At 46.1% G+C, this 19375-nt stretch overlaps 1 protein-coding gene across 1 annotated transcript in view; it reads right to left on the reverse strand.

Annotated features, from left to right (window-relative positions):
- Window positions 1-18926, reverse strand: part of shisa8b (shisa family member 8b) — a 41438-nt gene extending 22512 nt beyond the window's left edge. The window contains exons 1-3 of the mRNA XM_029641814.2: window positions 18279-18926; window positions 17883-17990; window positions 3970-4088 (exon numbers count right to left, since the gene is read on the reverse strand). Coding sequence (XP_029497674.2) covers window positions 3970-4088; window positions 17883-17990; window positions 18279-18907 — 856 coding nt within the window. The 5' untranslated portion in view covers window positions 18908-18926. The remainder of the gene's footprint in view (window positions 1-3969; window positions 4089-17882; window positions 17991-18278) is intronic.
- Window positions 18927-19375: the final 449 nt, after the last annotated feature.

Consider the following 19375-nt stretch of genomic DNA (forward strand, 5'->3'; position numbering starts at 1 on the left):
TTTTGACCTGTCCCCAAATTAATATAGTTGGTTCACAGTTGGTTTTGGTATTTTATGAACTTGTCTGGTGGAACATGTCTAGACAAAATCCACATGCGCAACATGCATACAATCACAGTAAGGTACATAATTGTTATTAAGAAATTATTTGATATTGAGATAAAAATGGCTGCATTAGACCTTAGCATCTCTTTCTTTTTCCAAACCATATATTTATTTTTCCAAATCATCTCTTTCCCTCCCCACTGGTATAGCCAATACTGTTTGGAAACATAATGTGCTGTAATGTCCCACTCATCTAAGTGAGAAACAGAGATGGATGATCCTCAACAGTCAATTGAGGGGACAGAGGTTATTGAAACCACAGTGTTTTAACAACACCTTCAGAGCCAGACCTTTTAAAGTTGCCTGACAACTGTTTCAATCCCATATCTCTGAGACAGTTTGAGATTAGAGCAGTGACAGAACTGTAAACCAGATGTGCCACTGTGTCAAACTGAAATCCTTTAGAAAGAGGGATTGGTGAGCATGGCGGGGTCTACGGTTCTTACCGCAAATCCTACATCACTGACGGCCCAAATCCTCAAGACTGGTGGAGCGCTGTGTGTGTGTGTGTAATCTTCTGAGCTGCATTTGCACAAATGATCCAAGTCCAATCTCTACTGCTACAGCCAATGCCTCAACACACAACACACAGTAATGAAGATCCTTGATGTGTGTTTCTTTGTGTGTGTTTTATTGTGTGTGATGTGTGTGTTTTATTTGGTGTGTGTTGTGTTTAGAGCGGGTTTACAGAGAACTCTATAGATAGTCTGATATCCACAAGGGGTTTTGGGTGATGTGTGATGTGTGTGTTCTCTCTAATCTAATCTGATTCTATGGATGCACAGTCAGCTGGAGGGGTAAGGGAAGAGGTAGGGGCCTTCTTAGATCAAACACTCCCCTCCACCCCTCACACACACACAAACACACAGCTGGATCTGGATGTATAGAATTGGCACATGCCACTTGTGGATGGATGTGCAGGTGGGCTGGCCAACATTGACTCAGGGTTAGACGTAACATAGTACATGTAAATATTTTTAGCTCTATTGAGTATGATATGTTACATTTCATATGGTATGTATTAATTTGTGGATGTCCATCATACATTTTCATACAATATGTTACAAATTACAACGCGTATGCTATGTTAGCTAAGTGGCTAACTTTAGCTAGGTTTGGGGTCAGGGATTACGGTTAAGGTTAGGGTTAAGGTATGGGTTAAGGTTAGGGGTTAAGGTACAGGTTAAGATTAGGGTTAGGGGTTAAGATACGGGTTAAGGTTAGGGGTTAGGGTTAAGGTTTGGGTTAGGGGAAGGGTTAGCAAACATGCTAAGTAGTTGCAAAGTAGCTAAAAAAGTAGTAAGTAGTTGCTAATTAGCTAAAATGCAGAAGTTGTGTGTGATGTGATTCGAAACACACAACATTTGGGTTGCAAGACATTAGCTTTATACACCCACCCAACCTCCTCGACCAACCTCCCTCACTTCATTTTTGGCTTAAGTAACCTTCTGTCTTATGTAACCATACCAAACGTAACGTATCATACAAATGTGAGTGTCACAGATTTACATTTACTATGTTACGTCTATTCTATGAGACCAGGCTGGTGATTGCTGCTAGTTTTGCTATTGATGTTTACCATGTGTACCGTGCACGTGGTCTACTTACAGAAGCCCCTGGTTTCCTTCTCTTTCCCTAGCTCCTTATCTCCTTGATGTGTGTAGTATCTGTTGTTCCCACTACCAGACAAGGAATTCTCCAAATCAATGTCTCACTAATGTTATCAACCACTAAGGCATGCTTTGTGTTAACTTGACGCCACTATCAGCACAGTGTACACACCATAGAATTAGAATGAGTAATTGTTATGCTATGGTAGCTACACACACACATAAACTCAGCAAAAAAGAAATGTCAACTGTGTTAACTGTGTTAATTTTCAACAAACTTAACATGTGTAAATATTTGTCTGAACATAACAAGATTCAACAACTGAGACATAAATTGAACAAGTTCCACAGACGTGACAAACAGAAATTGAATAATTTGTCCCTGAACAAAGGGGGGGGGTCAAAAGTAACAGTCAATATCTGGTGTGGCCATCAGCCGCATTAAGTACTGCAGTGCATCTCCTCCTCATGGACTGCATCAGATTTGCCCGTTCTTGCTGTGAGAGGTTACCCCTCTCACCCCTCTTCCACCAAGGCACCTGCAAGTTCCCGGACATTTCTGGAGGGAAATGGCCCTAGCCCTCACCCTTCGATCCAACCGGTCCCAGACGCTCTCAATGGGATTGAGATCCGGGTTCTTCGCTGGCCATGGCAGAACACTGACATTTCTGTCTTGCAGGAAACCATGCACACAACGAGCAGTATGGCTGGTGGCATTGTCATGCTGGAGGGTCATGTCAGGATGAGCAGGAAGGGTACCACATGAGGGAGGAGGATGTAACGCACAGCGTTGAGATTGCCTGCAATGACAACAAGCTTAGTCCGATGATACTGTGACACACCGCCCCAGACCATGACGGACCCTCCACCTCCAAATCGATCCCGCTCCAGAGTACAGGCCTCGGTGTAACTCTCATTCCTTCGACGATAAATGCGAATCCGACTATCACCCCTGGTGAGACAAAACTGCCACTCGTCAGTGAAGAGCACTTTTTGCCAGTCCTGACTGGTCCAGCGATGGTGAGTTGGTGACCATAGGTGACGTTATTGCCTATGATGTCTGGTGAGGACCTGCCTTACAACAGTCCAACAAGCCCTCAGTCCAGCCTCTTTCAGCCTATTGCGGATAGTCTGAGCACTGATGGAGGGATTGTGCGTTCCTGGTGTAACTCGGGCAGTTGTTGTTGCCATCCTGTACCTGTCCCGCAAGTGTGATGTTCGGATGTACCAATCCTGTGCAGGTGTTGTTACACGTGGTTTTCCACTGCGAGGACGATCAGCTGTCCGTCCTGTCTCCCTGTAGCGCTGTCTTAGGCGTCTCATTGTACGGACATTTCAATTTATTGCCCTGGCCACATCTGCAGTCCTCATGCCTCCTTGCAGCATGCCTAAGGCATGTTCACACAGATGAGCAGGGACCCTGGGCATCTTTCTTTTGGTGTTTTTTCAGAGTCAGTAGAAAGGCCTCTTTAGTGTCCTTCGTTTTCATAACTGGGGCCTTAATTGCCTACCGTCTGTAAGCTGTTAGTGTCTTAACAACTGTTCCACAGGTGCATGTTCATGAATTGTTTATGGTTCATTGAACAAGCATGGGAAACAGTGTTAAAACCCTTTACAATGAAGATCTGTGAAGTTTTTTGAATTTTTACGAATTATCTTTGAAATACAGGGTCCTGAAAAAGGGACATTTCTTTTTTTGCTGAGTTTACATGCATATTGTGATGTATACCCAGCTGGATGCTAGTGAAGCACGAGTACAAATGCATGCAACTTCTCTGGTCATTGAAAGACGAGGGCTCCAGAAATCATGTTGTGTCTGTTGCTGTACCTCGTGTCATACACTTAGAGAATATTTTCATCATCCTGTAATGCGATGGACTGAGTTGTTCTGAATTCCTCAAATGGTCATACAGCGTTTGGGTGTAGGGTTGTAAGTACACTATAGAGCCTCATCCTGTAACCACACACTAATGGTATAACTCTGTGCTGAAACTGCAGTGTTTGGTCTGGCTACTTTAGTTATGCTAGAGAAGAGAAGGGGCTGTTGGGTGTTCCTGTCAGGCCAAAGTACAGTTTGAGAAACCAGCTCCCATCCTCAAATGACAGAGAGGGGCCTCTGGTTAAAAAAGCAATGGCAAAATGGGCTCTGGCTGGGTTTGTTTTTCTTCACAGAGGAACAAAGAGAAACCCTCAACTTCGTTGATTCATAGGGAGTGTGTTAGCATGTGTCTGTGTGCTGAGGAGCTGTGCTTACCGCTGCGGCTGCGTAGCATCCTAGTTGAGATGCCGTTGGTTCCGATAGGGGGGTTGGTGATTGTACTTTCCACTGAGCCCACCTCTCCTCCGGGTTGCTTCATAAGCTCTGTTATGGTCCTGTAGATGGACAAACAAACATTACAGTTAGACTTCAGCCATTTAGAATGACTCTCTACATGTATGGGGATTTAAGGAGGAGCAGGGATTGAAACAGCAATTCTGCGGTTACAGGCAATCGACCCAAGCACTACACCTAAACTCCTGGGCCAATAACTCCCCATAGCGCCCCATCGTTAGCCACTGTGCGTGGCTGTAGGCTTAGTCAAAGCAAAAAATAAGGGCAGCAACGCTGCAGGGGAACATGGTAGAAAGTGATGGGAGCCAGAGAATTGGGCTGAGTGTGTGACAACATAATCTGCAGAGAGAAAGAGTGAGAGTAACACTGAAAATGGGCAATTTTAATTGCGTGTAATCTTATCAGACACACACTGTCACAGTCACAAATACCCCCAAACACACTGTCACGTCATTGAGCTGTGTGTAAGGGAACACACTGCTGTAGTGACAGACATCATCTGTGTGTGTGTGTGTGTGTGTGTGTGTGTGTGTGTGTGTGTGCGCGTGCGTGCGTGCGTGCGTGCGTGCGTGCGTGCGTGTGTGTTCGTGTGTGTGTGTGTGTGTGTGTGTGTGTTAGGGACCCAGGCCTCAGGAGGTGTGGGGGGCCAGGGCTGTCCTCTCCTGGGAGGGCTTTCCTGAACAAATAGTGTGGTTCACTGTACGGTACATTGTGTGCCAGGAATGTGTCTAAATGTTGGGAGGGTGCTAGGGTGTAAATTGCCCTTCCTAGCTGAGCAGAGCAGAATGGGGATCAGCTGAGGGAGATGTATCGTATAGAGAGAGATATGTACAATCTTAAAAAAAGGGTTCTTCAGCCTCTCTAGAAAGGGTTCGACATGGAACCCAAAATGATTCTTCTCCCTGCAACCAAAAAGGGTTCTCCTTTAAAGTATGGGGATTCTAGCGGCGGGATATAGGTAGCACACAGGAGGACATTTTTCTCTGTTACGATCATTTCCTTTTGAATTTCTAGCCAAATGTAAAATGTGCAGACGTGTGGGGCGTCAGGGTGACTTTGCAGACGTGTGGGGGCATCAGGGGGACTTTGCAGACGTGTGGGGCGTCAGGGTGACTGCAGACATCTGGGGCGTCAGGGTGACTTTGCAGACGTGTGGGGGCATCAGGGGGACTTTGCAGACGTCTGGGGCGTCAGGGTGACTTTGCAGACATCTGGGGCGTCAGGGTGACTTTGCAGACGTGTGGGGCGTCAGGGTGACTTTGCAGACGTCTGGGGCGTCAGGGTGACTTTGCAGACATCTGGGGCGTCAGGGTGACTTTGCAGACGTGTGGGGCGTCAGGGTGACTTTGCAGACATCTGGGGCGTCAGGCAAGCTTTGCAGACGTGTGGGGCGTCAGGGTGACTTTGCAGACGTCTGGGGCGTCAGGGGGACTTTGCAGACGTGTGGGGCGTCAGGGTGACTTTGCAGACATCTGGGGCGTCAGGCAAGCTTTGCAGACGTGTGGGGCGTCAGGGTGACTTTGCAGACGTCTGGGGCGTCAGGGTGACTTTGCAGACATCTGGGGCGTCAGGCAAGCTTTGCAGACGTGTGGGGCGTCAGGGTGACTTTGCAGACATCTGGGGCGTCAGGCAAGCTTTGCAGACGTGTGGGGCGTCAGGGTGACTTTGCAGACATCTGGGGCGTCAGGCAAGCTTTGCAGATGTCTGGGGCGTCAGGGTGACTTTGCAGACATCTGGGGCGTCAGGCAAGCTTTGCAGACGTGTGGGGCGTCAGGGTGACTTTGCAGACATCTGGGGCGTCAGGCAAGCTTTGCAGACGTGTGGGGCGTCAGGGGGACTTTGCAGACGTGTGGGGCGTCAGGCAAGCTTTGCAGACGTGTGGGGAGTCAGGGGGACTTTGCAGACGTGTGGGGCGTCAGGGGGACTTTGCAGACGTGTGGGGCGTCAGGGGGACTTTGCAGACGTGTGGGGCGTCAGGGGGACTTTGCAGACATGTGGGGCGTCAGGGGACTTTGCAGACATCTGGGGTGTCAGGGGACTTTGCGGCCACCAGGGGGACTTTGTAGACATGTGGGGTGTCAGGAGAACATTTCAGACGTGTGGGTTATCAGGGGGACTTTGCGTGCGTCAGCTGGACTTTGCAGACATGTGGAGTGTCAGGAGGACTTTGCAGATGTGTGGGGCGTCAGGGGAACTTCTCAAATGTGTGTGGCATCAGGGGACTTTGCAGACGTATGGGGCATCGGGGGACTTTGCAGACGTATGGGGCATCAGGGGACTTTGCAGACGTATGGGGCATCAGGGGACTTTGCAGACGTATGGGGCGTCGGGGGGACTTTGCAGACGTATGGGGCGTCGGGGGACTTTGCAGACGTATGGGGCATCAGGGGACTTTGCAGACGTTTGGGGCATCAGGGGACTTTGCAGACGTATGGGGCGTCAGGAGGACTTTGCAGACGTATGGGGCGTCGGGGGACTTTGCAGACGTATGGGGCATCAGGGGGACTTTGCAGACGTATGGGGCATCAGGGGGACTTTGCAGACGTATGGGGCGTCAGGAGGACTTTGCAGACGTATGGGGCGTCGGGGGGACTTTGCAGACGTATGGGGCATCAGGGGGACTTTGCAGACGTATGGGGCATCAGGGGGACTTTGCAGACGTATGGGGCGTTGGGGGTTCTATGTGTGCAGTGGAGGAAGACATGGGGCTTAGTACCAATAAAATTAAGTAAAGATTGTGCTCAAATCATTTAACTACTGAGCCAATAAAGGTATCCTCTTTCAAGCCACCTAAATCTCTAAATATTCCTTTCTCTCTATTTCTCTCTCAATCTCTCTCATTCTCAGTCTTTTGTCATGTCAGTCTCTGAATCTGTCTCTTTCTCTCTTTTACTTTCTTTCTCTTTCTAAACCTACATTACTCTCTCTCTCTCTCTCTCTCTCTCGCTCTCTCTCTCTACCTCATGTTGTCTGTGACTCACTAGCTGAGACTGCCTAGGGCTTGGTTCTCTTTTCGTTTGGCTCGCTACTGAACAACTTGCTGATTTGGATTTTTAATCTACAGCAAAACTGCTTTTTATCTCTGGGCATTTAGTGCATTTATAGAGGCTAAGTTTAACTTCCATCACAGGCTCCATCTATGTGGTAAAAATAAAACATTTAATTGAGAGATGTTAACTTAAGAGAGGAAGTTTTACCCTAAATTTACATGACTAGCCCAACGTGTGTTTGATGTAAATTAGGATTAAATGACTAGAATAAAGTAGATTTAGGCCATCAGTACGGGATATACTGCAAAGAAATTGGGACTACATTTAAACAAGGGATGTTCATCATTGCTGCCCATTCATTTATGATTGCAACATGTAAACAACACTATGTTTGTCTATAATCAAATCAATCATTCCAGTAACTTCATGATAACATCTCAAGAGTCAGTCAGTTTTAGAAGACACAACCATCTTGCTGTCAATGAGCAACAATAGGCTTACGTCTCGTCTTTCTCCTGGACAGCAGGGAAGGTAAAAGCATTGAGCATCTAGCCATTTACGAGGACATTTAGCCTTGCCTACATACAGTACAGTCTCTGTGTGCATGCCAAATGGCACCCTATTTCCTATATAGTACATTACTTTTGACCAGAGCCTGTGGTCAGAATTAGTGCACCGTATAGGGAATAGGGTGTCATTTGGGACACAGTCTCTGTATCTATAGCCACTTATATAAGACTTCCTGCGTCGGAGCGTTCGTTATATGATCGCTAATCCTTTTTGGTGAAAGCACATCGTATCGAATAACAAGGAGAGTGAGACACGCATCTTCTAATGCTGTGTAGCAATCAATTATCCCTCCTCCCATACCAGAGAGGCAGATAGCTAATTAGCAACACTCAGTCCTAGTGTTCATCACTCACCACCACTGTTTCCAGCCCAGCTCAGAATCGATGTACTGTACAGTCCCCACTCTGATGATTGGAAAATGTTGCCCTCTGATTCAGCCCAGCTCAGAATCGATGTACTGTACAGTCCCCACTCTGATGATTGGGAAATCTAGCCCTCTAAACTAATGTACTTTATCCTTTATTAACTCTGAGGGCAGTTTCTAAAGCAGAGATGTCCTTGTATTATCTGCTATCATGTTTTCTCCTTGACTTTATGAACCATTTTCAGAATGAACATATCTGGTAATTCAAAGGTTTTCATGGCCGAGCAGCTGCACACAAGCCTAAAATCAGCATGTGCAATGCCAAGCGTCGGCTGGAGTGGTGTAAAGCTCGCCACCATTGAACCCTGGAGCAGTGGAAACGCTTTCTCTGGAGTGATGAATCACGCTTCACCATCTGGCAGTCCGACGGACGAATCTGGGTTAGGCGAATGGAGAACGCTACCTGCCTGAATGCATAGTGCATAGTGGTCTGGGGATGTTTTTATGGCTTGGGACAGGCACCTTAGTTCCAGTAAGGGGAAATCTTAACACTACAGCTCAATTCAAAGTCTTACTTGGGAAACGTTTAGTCACTATTACCATAAACTTTAACGGAGCCCTTTTGGTTTCTACCCCAGACTGGATTTGGAATCGGTGTGAATAATGTGAATTGGATTGTTAAAATTGGCTTTGTTGTTATTGTGATGAGCACTGAGTGACGAGAGAACCATCGACAGGAAGGAGATTACAACAAACAGATGAAGCCTGGATGAGTTGTGATGGATTGATGTTTTGTATGTGTGTGTGTCACCTCACATCTGACCTTTTCCCAAAACAGTGCTTCACCTCTCTGTCCGTGTCAGACCCCATTTGCTTTGTGATCCATTTCTCTCTCTCTCTCCCTTTCTCTTACCCTCCCTTCATCCATTTCTCTCTCTCTCCCTTACTCTTACCCTCCCTTCATCCATTTCTCTCTCTCCCTTTCTCTTACCCTCCCTTCATCCATTTCTCTCTCTCTCTCCCTTTCTCTTACCCTCCCTTCATCCATTTCTCTCTCTCTCTCCCTTTCTCTTACCCTCCCTTCATCCATTTCTCTCTCTCTCTCCCTTTCTCTTACCCTCCCTTCATCCATTTCTCTCTCTCTCCCTTTCTCTTACCCTCCCTTCATCCATTTCTCTCTCTCTCCCTTTCTCTTACCCTCCTTCATCCATTTCTCTCTCTCTCTCCCTTTCTCTTACCCTCCCTTCATCCATTTCTCTCTCTCTCTCCCTTTCTCTTACCCTCCCTTCATCCATTTTCTCTCTCTCTCCCTTTCTCTTACCCTCCCTTCATCCATTTCTCTCTCTCTCCCTTACTATTACCCTCCCTTCATCCATTTCTCTCTCTCTCTCCCTTTCTCTTACCCTCCCTTCATCCATTCTCTCTCTCTCCCTTTCTCTTACCCTCCCTTCATCCCTCTCTCTCTCTCCCTTTCTCTTACCCTCCCTTCATCCATTTCTCTCTCTCTCCCTTTCTCTTACCCTCCTTCATCCATTTCTCTCTCTCTCTCCCTTTCTCTTACCCTCCCTTCATCCATTTCTCTCTCTCTCCCTTTCTCTTACCCTCCCTTCATCCATTTCTCTCTCTCTCTCCCTTTCTCTTACCCTCCCTTCATCCATTTCTCTCTCTCTCTCCCTTTCTCTTACCCTCCCTTCATCCATTTCTCTCTCTCTCCCTTTCTCTTACCCTCCCTTCATCCATTTCTCTCTCTATCTCCCTTTCTCTTACCCTCCCTTCATCCCTTTCTCTCTCTCTCCCTTTCTCTTACCCTCCCTTCATCCATTTCTCTCTCTCTCCCTTTCTCTTACCCTCCCTTCATCCATTTCTCTCTCTCTCCCTTTCTCTTACCCTCCCTTCATCCATTTCTCTCTCTCTCTCCCTTTCTCTTACCCTCCCTTCATCCATTTCTCTCTCTCTCTCCCTTTCTCTTACCCTCCCTTCATCCATTTCTCTCTCTCTCTCCCTTTCTCTTACCCTCCTTCATCCATTTTCTCTCTCTCTCCCTTTCTCTTACCCTCCCTTCATCCATTTCTCTCTCTCTCTCCCTTTCTCTTACCCTCCCTTCATCCATTTCTCTCTCTCTCTCCCTTACTATTACCCTCCCTTCATCCATTTCTCTCTCTCTCTCCCTTTCTCTTACCCTCCCTTCATCCATTTCTCTCTCTCTCTCCTTTCTCTTACCCTCCCTTCATCCATTTCTCTCTCTCTCCCTTACTCTTACCCTCCCTTCATCCATTTCTCTCTCTCCCTTTCTCTTACCCTCCCTTCATCCATTTTCTCTCTCTCTCCCTTTCTCTTACCCTCCCTTCATCCATTTTCTCTCTCTCTCTCCCTTTCTCTTACCCTCCCTTCATCCATTTTTCTCTCTCTCTCCCTTTCTCTTACCCTCCCTTCATCCATTTTCTCTCTCTCTCCCTTTCTCTTACCCTCCCTTCATCCATTTTCTCTCTCTCTCCTTTCTCTTACCCTCCCTTCATCCATTTCTCTCTCTCTCTCCCTTTCTCTTACCCTCCCTTCATCCATTTCTCTCTCTCCCTTTCTCTTACCCTCCTTCATCCATTTCTCTCTCTCTCTCCTTTCTCTTACCCTCCCTTCATCCATTTCTCTCTCTCTCTCCCTTTCTCTTACCCTCCCTTCATCCCTTTCTCTCTCTCTCTCCCTTTCTCTTACCCTCCCTTCATCCATTTCTCTCTCTCTCCCTTTCTCTTACCCTCCCTTCATCCATTTCTCTCTCTCTCTCCCTTTCTCTTACCCTCCCTTCATCCATTTCTCTCTCTCTCCCTTACTATTACCCTCCCTTCATCCATTTCTCTCTCTCTCTCCCTTTCTCTTACCCTCCCTTCATCCATTTCTCTCTCTCTCCCTTACTCTTACCCTCCCTTCATCCATTTCTCTCTCTCCCTTTCTCTTACCCTCCCTTCATCCATTTCTCTCTCTCTCTCCCTTTCTCTTACCCTCCCTTCATCCATTTCTCTCTCTCTCTCCCTTTCTCTTACCCTCCTTCATCAATTTCTCTCTCTCTCCCTTTCTCTTACCCTCCTTCATCCATTTCTCTCTCTCTCTCCCTTTCTCTTACCCTCCCTTCATCCATTTCTCTCTCTCTCTCCCTTTCTCTTACCCTCCCTTCATCCATTTCTCTCTCTCTCTCCCTTTCTCTTACCCTCCCTTCATCCATTTCTCTCTCTCTCTCCCTTTCTCTTACCCTCCCTTCATCCATTTTCTCTCTCTCCCTTTCTCTTACCCTCCCTTCATCCATTTCTCTCTCTCTCCCTTTCTCTTACCCTCCCTTCATCCATTTCTCTCTCTCTCTCCCTTTCTCTTACCCTCCCTTCATCCATTTCTCCCTTTCCCGCCATCTCTTTTCCACCAGCTCTCTTCTCATCTCCATCTTTCTGTCAACAGTGCAGTTAAAACTCACTCAGAATCCCCTGTCAGATGAGTGTTACAGAGCAGGGACATCACCAACAACCCAAATCTGCTCACATACACCCAGTGTCACTCCAGGGCCCTATGGGAACATGCAGACCAGTTCAGAGATACATTGGGAACACCAATAACCAATTCTCTACACTATTCATTAAAATATAATGGATTGGTTTTACCATTGGTAACATGGTATTGGAAATGCTGCCCAATGGTATTGCCTAATGGTATGCAGATCTAAGCGCTCAGAAGGCAGGCTAGGGTTCTATATGGAATTGATCCTAACACATCCAGTGACATTCAGAACCTCACAGGATTCAAGGAGACATGCATTATCTATCAAATCCTTTCAGATCTAAACAAGTGCTCAGGGGTTAGAGGTTAGAGATTGATTTGGAATTTGGCACAACACACGCAGTGGCATGCAGGCCCCTAACCTGTCCTCTATGGACAGTCAAACACAGGATTATTGGTCACCCTACAGTATAGACTATAGCGAGCTGTAGGTCTGGGCAAAGATGATTCATTACTACCTCAACACTTCCTCTCTTTCTTGAGGCCCCTGATGTTGGTTTCCCTCAGAACTTGACATAAACGTTCTGGCTTGGCCTTACATCCATTTCAGTACCATTTTGTGGTATTTAGAAAAAAGGATGATGTGAGAATTAAACCCTTGGAGCTGAGTCAATGAGCAGTGACCCTTGTGTGTCTCTTCCAGGCACAGCACAGCTGTGGGGGAGGCAGGGGGAGGAAGAGGTCAGGAGAAGGTAAATGTCACGAAATCTCCCTTTCTCTTACCCTCCCTTCATCCCTTTCTCTCTCTCTCTCCCTTTCTCTTACCCTCCCTTCATCCATTTCTCTCTCTCTCTCCCTTTCTCTTACCCTCCCTTCATCCATTTCTCTCTCTCTCTCCCTTTCTCTTACCCTCCCTTCATCCATTTCTCTCTCTCTCTCCCTTTCTCTTACCCTCCCTTCATCCATTTCTCTCTCTCTCCCTTTCTCTTACCCTCCCTTCATCCATTTCTCTCTCTCTCTCCCTTTCTCTTACCCTCCCTTCATCCATTTCTCTCTCTCTCCCTTTCTCTTACCCTCCCTTCATCCATTTCTCTCTCTCTCCCTTTCTCTTACCCTCCTTCATCCATTTCTCTCTCTCTCTCCCTTTCTCTTACCCTCCCTTCATCCATTTCTCTCTCTCTCTCCCTTACTATTACCCTCCCTTCATCCATTTCTCTCTCTCTCTCCCTTTCTCTTACCCTCCCTTCATCCATTTCTCTCTCTCTCTCCCTTTCTCTTACCCTCCCTTCATCCATTTCTCTCTCTCCCTTACTCTTACCCTCCCTTCATCCATTTCTCTCTCTCCCTTTCTCTTACCCTCCCTTCATCCATTTCTCTCTCTCTCTCCCTTTCTCTTACCCTCCCTTCATCCATTTCTCTCTCTCTCCCTTTCTCTTACCCTCCCTTCATCCATTTCTCTCTCTCTCCCTTTCTCTTACCCTCCCTTCATCCATTTTCTCTCTCTCTCCCTTTCTCTTACCCTCCCTTCATCCATTTCTCTCTCTCTCTCCCTTTCTCTTACCCTCCCTTCATCCATTTCTCTCTCTCTCCCTTTCTCTTACCCTCCCTTCATCCATTTCTCTCTCTCTCCCTTTCTCTTACCCTCCCTTCATCCATTTCTCTCTCTCTCTCCCTTTCTCTTACCCTCCCTTCATCCATTTCTCTCTCTCTCTCCCTTTCTCTTACCCTCCCTTCATCCCTTTCTCTCTCTCTCCCTTTCTCTTACCCTCCCTTCATCCATTTCTCTCTCTCTCCCTTTCTCTTACCCTCCCTTCATCCATTTCTCTCTCTCTCTCCCTTTCTCTTACCCTCCCTTCATCCATTCTCTCTCTCTCCCTTACTATTACCCTCCCTTCATCCATTTTCTCTCTCTCTCCCTTTCTCTTACCCTCCCTTCATCCATTTCTCTCTCTCTCCCTTACTCTTACCCTCCCTTCATCCATTTCTCTCTCTCCCTTTCTCTTACCCTCCTTCATCCATTTCTCTCTCTCTCTCCCTTTCTCTTACCCTCCCTTCATCCATTTCTCTCTCTCTCTCCCTTTCTCTTACCCTCCCTTCATCCATTTCTCTCTCTCTCTCCTTTCTCTTACCCTCCCTTCATCCATTTCTCTCTCTCTCTCCCTTTCTCTTACCCTCCCTTCATCCATTTTCTCTCTCTCTCCCTTTCTCTTACCCTCCCTTCATCCATTTCTCTCTCTCTCCCTTTCTCTTACCCTCCCTTCATCCATTTCTCTCTCTCTCCCTTTCTCTTACCCTCCCTTCATCCATTTTCTCTCTCTCCCTTTCTCTTACCCTCCCTTCATCCATTTCTCTCTCTCTCTCCCTTTCTCTTACCCTCCCTTCATCCATTTCTCTCTCTCTCTCCCTTTCTCTTACCCTCCCTTCATCCATTTCTCCCTTTCCCGCCATCTCTTTTCCACCAGCTCTCTTCTCATCTCCATCTTTCTGTCAACAGTGCAGTTAAAACTCACTCAGAATCCCCTGTCAGATGAGTGTTACAGAGCAGGGACATCACCAACAACCCAAATCTGCTCACATACACCCAGTGTCACTCCAGGGCCCTATGGGAACATGCAGACCAGTTCAGAGATACATTGGGAACACCAATAACCAATTCTCTACACTATTCATTAAAATATAATGGATTGGTTTTACCATTGGTAACATGGTATTGGAAATGCTGCCCAATGGTATTGCCTAATGGTATGCAGATCTAAGCGCTCAGAAGGCAGGCTAGGGTTCTATATGGAATTGATCCTAACACATCCAGTGACATTCAGAACCTCACAGGATTCAAGGAGACATGCATTATCTATCAAATCCTTTCAGATCTAAACAAGTGCTCAGGGGTTAGAGGTTAGAGATTGATTTGGAATTTGGCACAACACACGCAGTGGCATGCAGGCCCCTAACCTGTCCTCTATGGACAGTCAAACACAGGATTATTGGTCACCCTACAGTATAGACTATAGCGAGCTGTAGGTCTGGGCAAAGATGATTCATTACTACCTCAACACTTCCTCTCTTTCTTGAGGCCCCTGATGTTGGTTTCCCTCAGAACTTGACATAAACGTTCTGGCTTGGCCTTACATCCATTTCAGTACCATTTTGTGGTATTTAGAAAAAAGGATGATGTGAGAATTAAACCCTTGGAGCTGAGTCAATGAGCAGTGACCCTTGTGTGTCTCTTCCAGGCACAGCACAGCTGTGGGGGAGGCAGGGGGAGGAAGAGGTCAGGAGAAGGTAAATGTCACGAAATTGCCATCGCAGGTGGACTAGGAGGAAGGGAGTGTACGAAATCAGGGAGCATGTAATGTAAACCAGCCATGGAGGAAATCTGAGCGATGGAGGGATGGAAGAAGGGGTGTGCCCAACTCTCTGTCTGTCTGTGTCTTTCTTTGGGTTGCTTCTCAGGTTGAAGATGACACAGCTTTTAATGTTTTTTTCCTAATACTGAAAGACATTGAACCCCAGCAGCGAAGGACAGGCGAAGTAAAAGGCATAGCTCATCAAAGAAGAAAGTAGTGGTAGAGGCAGAATTGGTAAAGCAATCAAGTTTTTGTTTTGTTCATTTGCCTTATTGAAGGGCATAGCGGTTTTTAAGTAAGGTCAAGCCCTTTATAGGAGCCATCTTAGTCCCATGTTATAGAACATGATATCTTAAGGTCCCAAGGATGGCCGTATCTCTCTCACACACACGCACACACGCACACACGCTCGATCAGATCAGATCAGATCCTTAGACCACCCAGTCTTCTCTTCCCCATATTAATCCTCACCTTTTGTGGATACTGTATCCCATGCTATCATGCCTGGGCCCATGTCCTCTGACTGTTGTGGTCTGAACCATGCACTACCAACCTAAAAGTCAACATCCTCATTCTTGTTGTTAATTTAACTATAAATCACTATTCAGAATGTGGAATGATGCCTTATGGGATAACGGTTATTGTTGTTTGTTTAAGTTCTATGCAATGTCCCTTCCGGTCGATGTCCTCCATTAGATTAGACATGCATCAATGGGTAGAGTGACATGGAGAGTGGTACATTCTGTCCTATGTACACTGATAATTGTAATGTACTAACTGCTGTGAAATTTTAGGGGGGGATTGAGGGCAGTATGGAAGTAACACCTGTCCTGGTAGAAACTGACTGTCAGATTTGAGAGCAGATACTGCATGCTGTTCTAATAAGCGCCCTATAGAGCAGCACTGCAGGGTGTGTTGTCAACGAGGGTGAAAGAAAAGATGAGCGATGGACAAAATGAGCTGTGTAGAAATGAGTTGGTCTCTATACACATGTAGAAATGAGTTGGTCTCTATACACTGTGTAAAAATGAGTTGGTTTCTATACACATGTAGAAATGAGTTGGTCTCTATACACTGTGTAAAAATGAGTTGGTTTCTATACACATGTAGAAATTAGTTGGTCTCTATACACTGTGTACAAATGAGTTGGTTTCTATACACGTGTAGAAATGAGTTGGTCTCTATACACTCTGTGTAGAAATTAGTTGGTCTCTATAACCGGTGTACAAATGAGTTGGTCTCGATACACGTGTAGAAATTAGTTGATCTCTATTCACTCTGTGTAGAAATTAGTTGGCCTTTATACAGTTTGTGGAAATGAGTTGGTCTCTATACACTCTGTGTAGAAATGAGTCGGTCTCTATTCACTCTGTGTAGAAATTAGTTGGTCTCTATACACTCTGTGTAGAAATTAGTCAGTCTCTATTCACTCTGTGTAGAAATTAGTTGGTCTCCATACACTCTGTGTAGAAATTAGTCGGTCTCTATTCACTCTGTGTAGAAATGAGTTGGTCTCTATTCACTCTGGGTAGAAATGAGTTGGTCTCTATTCACTCTGTGTACAAATGAGTTGGTCTCTATTCACTCTGTGTAGAAATGAGTTGGTCTCTATACACTCTGTGTAGAAATTAGTCAGTCTCTATTCACTCTGTGTAGAAATTAGTTGGTCTCCATACACTCTGTGTAGAAATTAGTCGGTCTCTATTCACTCTGTGTAGAAATGAGTTGGTCTCTATTCACTCTGGGTAGAAATGAGTTGGTCTCTATTCACTCTGTGTACAAATGAGTTGGTCTCTATTCACTCTGTGTAGAAATGAGTTGGTCTCTATTCACTCTGTGTAGAAATTAGTTGGTCTCTATTCACTCAAAAAAAGGTGCTATCTAGAACCTAAAAGGGTTATTTGACCAACCCTATTAGGATAACCCTTTGAAGAACCCTTTTTGGTTCCAGGTAGAGCCCTTTTGGTTCCATGTTAAACCCTTTCCACAGAGGGTTCTACATTTAACTCAAAAGGTGTCTACCTAGAACCAAAAAGAGATATCCTATGGGGACCGCTGAAGAACTCTTTTGGAACCCTTTTTTCTAAGAGTGTAGCATGAACATGGCAAGACCAGCTGGGCAGCAGAGGAGTAGTGACAGTATTCCAGTAATCTGAGAGCCATTTATTTAATCTGTGTGAGTCTAATCTGGCCAGGACAGTTCATCTGGTATGAAGTCTTAATCAGGCAAGGAGTGTATGTTTTTGGGGGAGTGTTCTATTTCGGAGAGGTGTTAACATCTAAAAACAAAAAAAATGTAATCCTGCGAATATTTCTCAAAGCTGGAGACATTGATGGCCTTGTACTGTGAGAGCCGCTGTTCTCTCCCTATGCAATAAATATGTGATTTCAGAGAAAAATATACAATTTATACTTCTCTTGGGCTTTTCCATATCTCAATATTGGCCAGGTGGAGTTATATGAAACCAGTGTGGAGTTATTAACTGCCGGCTAATAGGGACATTACTGTAAAGAGGCAGAATGGAGAAGGGAGAGAGAGGGGGAGTGGAGGAGAGAGTGAGAGAGAAAATGACAGAGGAGAGAGAGAGGAAGAAAGGGGGGAGAGAAGACAAAGAAAGAGAGTTGGAAAGGGAGAGAAGCGTGAGAAAGAGAGAGAGATTCTGATTGGGTGAAATCTCTTATCCCGTGCCGCCCTGCTTCAGTTGATGACCAAAAACAAAACCAAGGGCCCCCAGAAGAGAGGAGGAGAAGAGGTGGAGGAGGAGTGTAATAGAATAGAAAGAGAGATGAGGGGGATAAAAGAGAACAGGAGAACTGGTAAAAGGAGGGAGAGGTAAGCCTGTGTAGCGTGGCAGTGTTTCAGTAATGATGTCCTTGGGTCTCCGCTCCAACCCTGAACCAGATATTTAACCCGACCAACGCTGGCTGAAACACTTTACAGGGAGATGAGGGCTGACTGGGATGTCATGTGGTGTACATACTGCAGCTATTAGGGAATATGATACATTATTTTGAGTAAATGTATCCATTGGCAGTATAGAATAAACTTAGTTTTGAGAAGTATTTGCTTGATATCTATAGCATTACCTCTGGTCATATTGTGATCTCCTCCCTCTCTTTGTTTCTCTTCCTTTGTGCCTTTCTTCTCCTCGCTCTCTCTCTCTCCATCTCAACTTCTGGAACAGGTCATATTCCCTATAGATTGTTGTTAAACACAACATCACCCTGCAGTTATCTTCAATATTCAACATGACAGTTTATCAATGTAAATAGACCACTGGCTAGAGTGATCAGGTAGGTCCCTGAACAAGTTTGTGAAATTTTGATGAAATACACAAATCTAATCAGTGGGTATTAAAACAATTAATATCCTTGCAATATGTTTCCCCCTAACAACACAAACACACATTAATAAAAGTTGCCAAAATAATTTGCCTGATTCATTTCATGGTTGCAGCAAAATAACCTCCCTCCCTCCCTCACCTGGCGTTGCTGACGTCGTTCTGTGCCCCTGCTGATCCCCTGATCTTCTCCAGGCCCAGCTTGGTGAAGATGCCCATCAGCACCATGATGGCCACCCCCCCACAGATGATATAGACGATCATGTGGGTTCGATCCCTCTCCTGGTCACTGTGGTCCTCGGTCACCGTGGTGATGGGCTTGCCCGTGTTGGCCCAGATGGGCGTGTCATAGTTTGAACAGATGCTCTGGTCGAGGCGCTGCCCTCTGAACTGGCAGCAGAAGCGGTAGAAGCAGGTGCCGCAGCAGTACAGGAAAACGCCCATGTTGCAGTTGAAAGGTGGGTCCCACTGGCCCATCACGTCGTAGTAACCTTGGCAAAGGGTGCCTTTGGTCGGGATGACGTCCTCATCGTCCGCAATGTCACCACTAGGCGTCGACACGCCACCGAACTCTGTGGTTACTAGCATGGTGACGGGCTCCGCTGTGGTGGGGGTCATCGGAGCTGTCTGATTGGCTGTCTGGGTTTGGATGGTGTCCGTGTCAATGGTGAGGGAGCCAGTGAGGTCCTGGGCCAGGCTGGACCTCGTCAGGAGGAAGGAGAGGAGGAGGCAGGATAGGGGGCAGGCCGCCATGGTACAACGCATCCTCATCCTCCGGGCCGTGCTGAGGCTTTAGAACCGTCCTCTATAGCGGGCCAGACCAGAGGTCAAAGGCTTGGAGTCTGAGACAGACCAACAAGGTTGGGAAGAAACGATCTAATGTCTCTCAAGCACACACAAACTAATCCTAATTGACGTTACATAGTTTTTCAACAGAATTGATTTGTATGGAGTTGTTCACTCACATAGTTCAATCAATCACAAATGTGACTGATGAATAATGGAAACAGACAGAGTTGGTTTGGTTTGCAGGTTATAAATGTTTGTTTTGGTAAATGTAGTGCACGCCAGCCGCTCAAAACAGTCCAAAATAGCTCAAATATCTGATGCTCTGGACTAAAATGCTCTGAAACATCACAATTGATTTGTCTTACCTTTGTCCTTTGAAATTGCCTTTAGAGAAATCAGCAGTTTCAATATTCCAGGGTATATTCCATGAACAAATTGTCCACAAACTTT

Source organism: Oncorhynchus nerka, linkage group LG28 (assembly GCF_034236695.1).
Source record: "Oncorhynchus nerka isolate Pitt River linkage group LG28, Oner_Uvic_2.0, whole genome shotgun sequence".
Classification (NCBI taxonomy): Eukaryota; Metazoa; Chordata; class Actinopteri; order Salmoniformes; family Salmonidae; genus Oncorhynchus; species Oncorhynchus nerka.